Source organism: Heloderma suspectum, chromosome 13 (genome assembly GCF_057233095.1).
Source record: "Heloderma suspectum isolate Gila_16-S chromosome 13, 16-S_ref, whole genome shotgun sequence".
Classification (NCBI taxonomy): Eukaryota; Metazoa; Chordata; class Lepidosauria; order Squamata; family Helodermatidae; genus Heloderma; species Heloderma suspectum.
Window position 1 is genome coordinate 6,673,282 of NC_139470.1, and position 9,622 is coordinate 6,682,903.

Below are 9,622 nucleotides of genomic sequence, written 5' to 3' on the forward strand. Positions count from 1 at the left end.
GTGATGGCTAGCTTGCCTCCTCAGGAGCATCAGCAGAACAGGCCATTCAATGGCAAACTCAACTAATACAGTGTAGAACAAGAGAAGAGCAATCTTCAGCCATGTGGAAGAGGTGGGGGCAGGAAAGCAGGGCCTGAGGTAGTGATTCAGTGTCAGGATCCCCTCTGATGAAGCAGGGGGCTGCATTCCTTCAGCAATGACACATCCACTGCTGCAATTCCAAAACCCATCAGGCAGCATCACACTGATCCACCCCAGGTTTTCCCCGCAACATGGAAGCTGCAGAAACTGACATGCACCCCAATCTCATCTCAGGCTTAAAATTTCTAGCGAAGCAATACATGAGTTGAGTCGAATATAAAACCTGACATCTCCTTATGTCTCTGAATGAATTTATTATCAACCCATTACTTTCTGAACTGCATAGTGGGCTTTCCTACTACCACCACAAGTCAGCCTTTTCTGCAAAAGAAGCCAGCGGATAATTCATTACCAGCAATCACCCCCGCTTATTTAAAGTCAGCATTTGCCTTTGCAAACAGGCTGCAAGCGAAATCTCATCCCCCTGGGCACACGAGATGTGGACAGTTTACAAGTAGAGTTTAATAAGTTCATCGCTAACAGCAGAGGGGGTCAGGACCCCGAGATCTGTAAAGAGGAGAGTGATCAGAGATGGGGAGGTGTAGTCGATCCAGGGGTGCTCCACTGTGAGTGCCTTACTTTTCTTCAGCGTGTCTGCTTTGTACTGGGGAAGGAAACAAAGACAAAGATGCAAGTTGTTGTTTTCTGAGGAAGGACAGATTTTTTTCCACTCGGGGGTGGCAGGTTAACTCAGAACACGAAGGTAGAAGCTGCTTTATGGAAGAGAAGGAAGCTGACCGCTACGATGAAGCCTTATGGGTCGGGATCAGACAATACGCCTACCGAGATCAGCAGCCCTATGCATCTTGGGGAGTGAGGGTCTGCCTTCCTCTGTGCCTGGCTTCCCTCCACACCTGCCCAAAGCCACAGGCTGTCCATATGTGAGCATAACATTCCGGACATATGTCAAACCCAACACATATAAGCCTGGATTGCATGGTTTGAACATAGGAAACTGCCTTGATCTATCAAGTTAAATCCTTGACCTATCTAGCTCTGTCTTGCCACCCGCAGAGACGTGGAACCTCTTGCAACCCAAGAGCCACCTTCCATTTCGGAGAAGCTTGCAGGGGTTGCATTCCGGGGCGGGGGCGGCGCGGAGGCAAAAGGGGCGGGGCCAAAAATATCAGCATATTTTAATTGAAGGTTTTTATCGCTAGTAACAGCCTCAAGAGAGGCATTTTGCCCTTTTGGAATGCAGAAAAAAACCTGCACAAAAGCCAGGAAACTACCACATTTGGTGGCTGGGGAAAGAGAACTGGAACCAGGAGAAGCGAGGAAGGCCTGAGGTCCTACACCCTCTGGCCTAGAGACAGACTGGCAGTGGACTCTCCAGAGTTGTTTCCCAGACCTACCTAGAGATGTCAGGGCTTGAACCAAGGGACCCTGTCAAGAATGATTTCCTACCATGAGACCAGGCCTGGACATCACATCCCAGGCACCCACTTGGAATGGTGTGTTGTCTCCCAGCTCCTTGGCCCTGTTGCTCAAGGCCATGCTCAGTCCCCATTAAGTGGGGAATAGGTAATGGCTGGGTTTGGTGGGAAGATCCTACCTTTTCTGGACGAAGCTGGTCCCATTGGGGGCTGACCTGGTGATTGGCTCAGGGAAATCTGCCCTGGATTGCTGGGCCTGGGCCTTAAAAGGAGGCTGAGGGAGAGGTGTGGTGTCTCCCTTTGTTATGGTGGTTTTGGACCTGCTGTCAGCTGGATGATGTCCTGGGAGGCCTGTACTTAGGTGTGTGAAAGGCTAGGCTAGCTAGTTTGGTTCTTTTGCTTGGAGGTGCGGTATAAAGGCTCTCTGTGCATGCTTTGGTTTTCCCTGCAAACTTCCAGCTTTGTAATTCTCTGTACAACCTACCACCTCTAGCTCTCCCCTTCCCTCTATCCCTTCCGCTATAATAAACAGTTCTCCAACTCTAAGTCCGTGTGATCTTTTCTGTTCAACCTCGGTGCTAAATTCAGTGCCTCTTGGCAGGAGAGAGCAGTTTCTGGGTGTTGGGGGGGGGGCCTTGAGGCCAGGTTTGGCCTGTCCTACCTTGCAGGGATGTTGGGAGTAAGCTCCAGCACTCCTTCATAGACCCTTTGCCTCCAAGGCACACGCCTGCCCCTGAGCTACAATCCTCACTTTGTCAATATCTCAGACAGAACCCGGAAACCAACTACGCAGTCCAGGCCTGCCAGAGTCTCTAGTCAGGAGAACCCACCCCAGTTCCGTGACGTCAGCCTGTCCTGACTTGGCACCCTCCAGATGTGTTGGATTAGAACTAGGTGGGGGGAGATGCGAGTTTGAATCTCACACATCTGGAAAACACTGGGCTGGGGAAGGCTGAGCGATGTTTTGACAGTGTTGGGTATGCACATTCATGGTTAACCCCCAGGATCAGGCATTCCGTTGTTCAGAAGTTCCCATCCAGCTGTAAGCGACAGAATTTTGAGCGCAGACCACTAGGAAGTAGATGTTGTTTCCCCCTTACCTTGAACTTATCTGGGACATCCTGTTGGTTCAGAGGGAAGAGCCGTACAAACTTGAAGCTCTCAGCCACCACATAGAAGGGCTTGTTTTGAGCTTTGGCGCACACAGCCATTTGATTCGTACCAATCTGAGGAGACCATTTAGATGGGGGGAAAAGACTGAAGGTTAGGATGATGAAACAAGCAACTTTGTGATTTAAAAAAGAAAAAAGGCAAGATCCAGCCAAAGGGTTGTATTAATCTTATTAGTCTTAACAACTCCCATTCATTTCAATGGTTCTACTCTAATTAGGACTAATATGGCATATCATCCAATGTCACTCACCCAATTCAAATCAGTGGAACTTCAAAGCAGTTCCAGTGACTGCCCCTGCCTTAAGATATTTGGTTATTTTTCTTGAATAATATGATTCAATCACTGCCTCAAAACTTTGTTTTGAGTCATGAGACATTTCTTTCATTTTAAAGTAAAAGGCTGCAGTCTTCAACGTATTTCATAAGTTAATTTGATTTACAGTGAATTCCAAAGGATATGTTCACATATAAGCAGGATGTATGTATGATAGGATAGGATTCCACGGGAGCGCACAACCATCACACATGGATCTGTGTAATGGTCACATAGTCCCGCTTCCTGAGAATCTCAACTTTCATTTAGAAAGCAAAACGAGTTTCTAGCCATCATGGCTAAAAGGTAATCCTTGAAAGTATGTGCTAAGTTCCTGCATAGGAGCAGCTGAACAAGATTTCCAGTGGTTGGAGGTGGGCCTTGCATGCCATAACACAGCTCCACGTTCCTCCCCTCGACTAGAGAAAATAGGCAAGTATGCTTAATTTGCTGAGTTTATGCAGGCTGCAGAATTTTACATTTTCTTTTTTGGCAGCAGGGAGGAGGAGGGAATGGAACGTTCACAGCCCTGCAAACAAGTTTCTGGAAAGGGAATTTGAGCAGGATTTTTAGATTAAAAAAAGAAGTTTTATTGTGCTGGAAGGAAAAGCCAGAGAATGACCCTGTTTGTGAACCTCCCAAAAACATCTGGCTAATGACTGGCAGAAACAGGATGCTAGGCAAGCAAGACGGACCTTTGGTCTGATCCAGCAGGGCAGCCCCACTATTTCCAAAACTAGGAAAAATTCATTATTAAGGGCTGTATCCAATAGTGTCCCTCCGCTGATGGAAGGTTCTCTTATCCAACAGAGGTCTCCATCAGCAGAACAGGGAGGGAGGCTATTTCCACTGACTATCCCTCCCGCCAAATCTCTGCTTCAGAGGTTTGGGGGGGCACTTCAGAAGAGCATGGGAGGTGGTGCATGGGGAACAGGAATCAGCAAAAATGCCCTCCCCGTTCAACTGACTCAAAGAGCTGTCTGTCAACAGCGGGACACCACTGGATACAACCCAGGTGGTTTAGGAAGCCCCCATGAATCTTGCATACACACTTTACCTTGTTAATAACTCCGCCATTTTCCACTACTCCTTCAGCACCAACTATCACCAGGTCCACTTTTTCCATGATATAGCTATTTAGAAGAAAGAAAGAAAGAAAGAAAGAAAGAAAGAAAGAAAGAAAGAAAGACACAGCATATACCACATTTTGTTGTTTATTCATTCAGTCGCTTCCGACTCTTCGTGACTTCATGGACCAGCCCTTGTTTTAGTGGTGCTTTTTTTCATCCGCAGAGCCCAGTTCTGCTAAGTTTAAAAGCAGCCTTCCCCAAACTGGCGCCCTCCAGATGCATTAGACCACAATTCCCATCATGCCCATCTAGCACTGGCCGTATGGACTTACCCAACTGCAGCATCTAGGATTACGGTCACAGGAATGCCAAGTTTAGTGAGGGCCTTTGCCATCTTCTGCCTGTGTAATTATTAGGATTTTCATTTTTAAAAGCAGTTTTCTAAACATGACTATCTTGACCTTACATCACATTGCAAGAAAAGAAAACATATTTTAAAAAATCAAGTTTGTTTCCAATAAAGAACTCACTTATTAATGATGCTGATAAATTCCACCTCTCCTTTTGCACAAGACAGCTTAAAAAATTGGGATGGCCTTGAAAGGCCTTATGTTGCAATTCTAAACACACTTACTTGCAAGCAAGCCACTGAACTCAGAGGGACACCGTCTGAGTAAATATGCTTAGGATTGCACTGTTGAAGAATCAAGAACAGCCCCCCACAAATCCACCCACCTGGTCATCAGTGGCGACCTCCCTCCCCAAGTTCTCGAATTGCAAAGAAATGTTCATGCCAAGTGAAACAAGACCCAGTGCCACCCTCATATCATCTGGCTGTTTCTTTCCTTCTCTGAAGCTTGGCATGAAGGAAGACCTCTTTTGTCCTCTCCCCCCCCTCCCCCGTTGCAGTCTTCTGCGACATGCAGGGGAGTCAGAAATAGAGGCAGCGTAGCGTAGTGTTAAGAGTGCTGGACTAGGATCACATTCCGAATTCAAATGCCCGCTCACAGCAGGGTTATCATGGGGAGAAAATGTGCAGGAGGATTCAGGGGCAGGGAAGAAAAGAGACCTTTGCATGCCACTTTGAACTTTTGGGAGAAAGGGCAGGATTAAAAATAAAATTAAAAAAGGAGCCAGTGGCAAAAGCTTGTGAACCCCAATTAAAAAATGCAAGCAAAACTCAGCCACCGTGTTCTAGCCCTCCTTGGACCACTCATACACCACTTGCTGCAAGCTCACCAACCAAGTTTGGCAACTGATCAGCCAGCAGCAGAATGTGCAGTGTGACCCTATACATCTTTACTTGGAAGTAAATCCCATGGTGTTCAACAGGGCTTAATCCCAGGTAAGTGTTGCAGCCGACATTCACAAAAGGGCAAGCCTGTTCAGATAAAGGCTGAGCAAAAATTAGCTGAGTATCTCAACAGTTATTATCTGTGCAAATAACGGTAACAATTACATTTATCATTGTTACTTGCACAGAGCATTGCTGATGAAAGAGGGAAAACATTTCCTTCTACTTGCCCTGCTCGATCGGGCTGTGATTCGGTGACGTAGACGCTGAAACGTTTCTTTGCTCTGGCAGCAGCTTCTAACACTTTCAGGACCACTTTCGAGTACGCGTGAGTTAAGACTCTCTGCAGAGGCAATGCACAAAGTTCCTCAGTTTATGGTTTGTAAATTGCAGGATCCTATATTCTGTGACCAGCTCCTGCACTTGCACAGGGCAATTGCCGAACACACACGACTGAACCAAGACACTTCACTTCACTCCTTCCTCGTATGAAGCCCGGGCTTACTCACCCCACCATCTTTGACAAACGTGTGACAAAGCGTGGCAACTTTCTGCCTCGATTCAGAGATTCGCCGGAGAAAAAGCTCCCCTCTTTCAATCATGATCTCTTTACATTTGGAATAGTCCTGGGAAAAGCAGCAAGAAGAAGATGGTAAAAGGATGACACAGGTGACTGAATTTGTTCCTTATGCAGGCCAGATCTGGCCCCCAAACCTAAGGTTCTGCACCCCTGAAACAGGTGCAGTCTCACACCCACTCTTTAAAAATGGCTGAGTGAAACTCACCGGGTTCTCCAGAGATGTGAGACTGATGAATCTTAAGAAGAGCTCCCCTCCAGAAGAGATGGCCACTGAGGAATCGACACTGGAGAGCGTTTCTATTGCGTGTTTGAGATTTGCTCTCAGCCCCTGGATTGTCTCGCCTGACAGAAAGACAGAAAGACATTGAGCTACAAAGGGCTCAATGACAATCTAGCCCAGGAGCGGGCAGACGTAAGGCTGGCAGAATCTACTTTGTTTTTAACCAGAACACCACAGGGTCCTCCATCTGTAGGTGGGTGCAAAATGGCAGCTTTCAGGGGACGGAGACAAATGAAAAATGGTAGCTCAGAGGTCGGAGCTTATGAGCCAGACACTGGGAAGACCTGCATATACAAGTACAAATCCTACATCTGAGCTGCTAAAGATCAGTGCTGGAAAAACTGCATGAAGATCCTCCATTACGCCTGGATACAGCTCCAGCTGAGAGCCCCACCCTCATCCCACTCCTGCTACCAACTGCCACTGCTGAGGACTTCAGAGGAAGAGGCAGCAGCAGTCCTTCCACTCTGTTTCGTTCCAGATCCATGACCTGCTGAACTGGACAACTAAGAATCTAGCGCCTGAATTTGCTTTTTTCCTCCTCCCTCCCAATCCCCATTCTTTTTGTGCTGTATCTCTTAGACTGTAAGCCTGCAGGCAGAGACTGTCTTATTTCTGAACTTTGTAAGGGTGCATCCTATGCATGTTTAGACAGAAAAAAAAGTCCTATAACTCCCAGCATGTCTGGGACTGCAATGGGACTGCTAGCTGGGGATGATGGGAACTGCAGTCCCAGACATGCTGGGAGTTGTAGGACTTTTTTTCTGTCTAAACATTCACAGAAGTGTGCCCTAATATGCTCTGGAAGCCTTTTTGGCTGAAGAGCAGCATACAGATGTTTTCAACGAACAAATGACTCAATCAATCAATGGCAACCAATGAATACTCCTATTTTATAGGTGGCAAACACTGAGAGATAAGCAGCTAGCACAAGGTCAGTCATGTTAATCTCTCAGCATTTTACTTGCTAATATTAGTTTTTACTACTATTTATTATATAAAAGCCTTCCCCAAGACTGTGCTCTTCTGCAATTCAACCTGGGATCTACTAGTAGATTCTGATCCACCTTCTGCCTGCTTCCGATCTAATCCTCTGCATCTCAACCCACACAGTCCCAAGGTATGACGTGCCTTTGTCTCTCTTCAAGAACTCCAACAAGACATGGATAGCGGCCACGGCAGAGGCGACATCTGGATCCTGCCTCATCTGGGCATTAAAGGCTTCCGCCAACTCTGAAAAGAAGAGGAGCAGCAGCACACGAAAAGGAGAGAGTGACTGGGGTTCTGCTTTCATACCTCACAAGCATTTCCACATTAAAATATTATGATTTCATCATTGTCCAACTTGCAGTGTTGCAGAGGTTCCAAACATACAGCATACAACGGAGTTGAACCTTTCGGCCCAAGGGCAGAATTCCATCTCAGAGAAGCTCTTGGGGGCCACATGTCAGAGGTGGCCAGTGCAAAAGGGGTGGGGCCCCAAATACCAGCATATTTTACCTTAAAGCTCTTTCTGCCAGTAACTAAGCCCTAGAAGAGGCATCTGAACCTTTCAGAAGGGGGGAGGATGGCACAAAAGCCAGGAAACCATCGAACGTGGTTGGGGAAAGAGGACACAGTCCCCTGAGTAGCTTACAAACAATCAGTTAAAGAAACAGTCCCTGCCCACAGGCTTACAATCTAAAAAGACACGACACACAAGGAAAAAGGGATGGGTAGGGAAGAGGAAAAAACTCCCAGTATTCCCCAGCCAGCCATGCTGGCTGGGGAATGCTGGGAGTTGTAGGACTTTTTTTCTGTTTAAACATGCACAGGATGGCGCCCTTAGTCTTCTAGCAGGGCTGGTGGAATGGCCCTGCTTCTCTTCTCATCTCCCTCAGTACAGCCTGCTAGAATGGCTGCTGGTGGTGACAGCTGAAGGAGAAGCGGCCTTCATGAGGGGCCTGGAAGCTCCTGCCCTACAATTCCAAACCTTCAGGGACAATCTGTGATAGAACGGTGTGGAGGGAAAGGCACTCTGCATATGCTTGGGGGAACCCTCCACTAGCTTCACATCTTTCTCGCATTCAGAATGCATTCTGAAGCTCAGCACTGCCTCAAACATAGCTCCTTTCATACACATCCACAGAGTAATACGGTAATTTTGGAATAACTACCTGCCTGGGGTTTGTTGCTACAGTTGCCCTCCTCCCACAGCAATGTTCCTCTGCCTCAGAATTCTGTTGGAAACCCTGGAGTGTGCTGCCAGTTGGTACAGACAATAGTAAACAAGATGGTCTAACTCAGTATTATAAAGCAAATCCCACCGTTCCTAAGGTACCTGTATAACCCACTAGTAGATTTCATAGAATCATAGAATAGTAGGGTTGGAAGGGGCCTGCAAGGCCATCGCGTCCAACCCCCTGCTCAATGCAGGAATCCAAGTCAGAGCATCCCCAACAGATGGCTGCCCAGCCTCGTCTTGAATGCCTCCAGTGTGGGAGAGCCCACCGCCTCCCCAAGTAATTGGTTCCATTGTCGTATTGCTCTAACAGTCAGGAAGTTTTTCCTAATGTTCAGCCAGAATCTGGCTTCCTGTAGCTTGAGCCCATGATTCTGTGTCCTGAACCCTGGGATGATGGAGAGGAGACCCTGGCCTTCCTCTCTGCGACAGCCTTTCAAGTCCTTGAAGAGCGCTATCCCGTCTCCCCTCAGTCTTCTCTTCTCAAGGCTAAACATGCCCAGTTCAAACTTGAGAAGAGGAGACTGAGGGGAGACAGGATAGCGCTCTTGAAGTACTTGAAAGGCTGTCCCAGAGAGGAAGGCCAGCATTTCCCTTTAAGAATGATGGGGGGGGGGGCTATTTTGAAGGGGTGTTCATTTGTGTAACCAGTTAGAAGGTACCACTTTTAATAACTGTCTGCTAAACTACTGACGTCCTGATAGTTACCAAAAATGATACCTTCTGACTGGTTACACCTGCATCCTTTGAACGGCAGCCCCAGCATACAACATGAAAGCCAGGAAAAGCAAGAGGACGCAGAATTATTTTACGCTGCTGTCACAAATCATCACAGCAAAGCAAAGCATTCGGTGCTGTTTTGAATTACAGCGTTTTCCTCGGCCGGCGGGAATTGCCCATCCCCTCTTTTTGCTTTGGTGCGGGTGAATGCACTCGGAGCTCCCGCTGTCCAAATTTCAACCAGACACTGCCCCAAAGGCAAAACTTAAATCAAAGTCGTACTTTAAGTAAACAGGGGCGGGGGCTGGCCAGGTGCCGCTGCCTCCTGCCTGCCTCACCTGCTTCGTTCATGGTGCGGGGAGATGCCACGCGAGCCCCGCGCTTGCTCTCCCGAGTCGCGCCGCCGCTCAGGCGGAACCCTCGCCACAGCGCCACCTGCCCTCGCCGGAAGCCT

General features: G+C 47.7%; 1 protein-coding gene across 1 annotated transcript; it reads right to left on the minus strand.

The window, feature by feature from the left end:
- Positions 1 to 359: 359 nt before the first annotated feature.
- Positions 360 to 9,601, minus strand: EIF2B1 (eukaryotic translation initiation factor 2B subunit alpha). The gene is made up of 9 exons (XM_084819647.1): positions 9,507 to 9,601; positions 7,359 to 7,460; positions 6,153 to 6,289; positions 5,877 to 5,993; positions 5,594 to 5,710; positions 4,406 to 4,470; positions 4,061 to 4,136; positions 2,618 to 2,743; positions 360 to 745 (listed from the first exon to the last, which is right to left on the minus strand). The coding sequence occupies exons 1-9, from the start codon at positions 9,517 to 9,519 to the stop codon at positions 590 to 592; spliced, it is 909 nt and encodes a 302-aa protein (XP_084675773.1). The 5' UTR covers positions 9,520 to 9,601; the 3' UTR covers positions 360 to 589.
- Between the last annotated feature and the right edge of the window lie 21 nt (positions 9,602 to 9,622).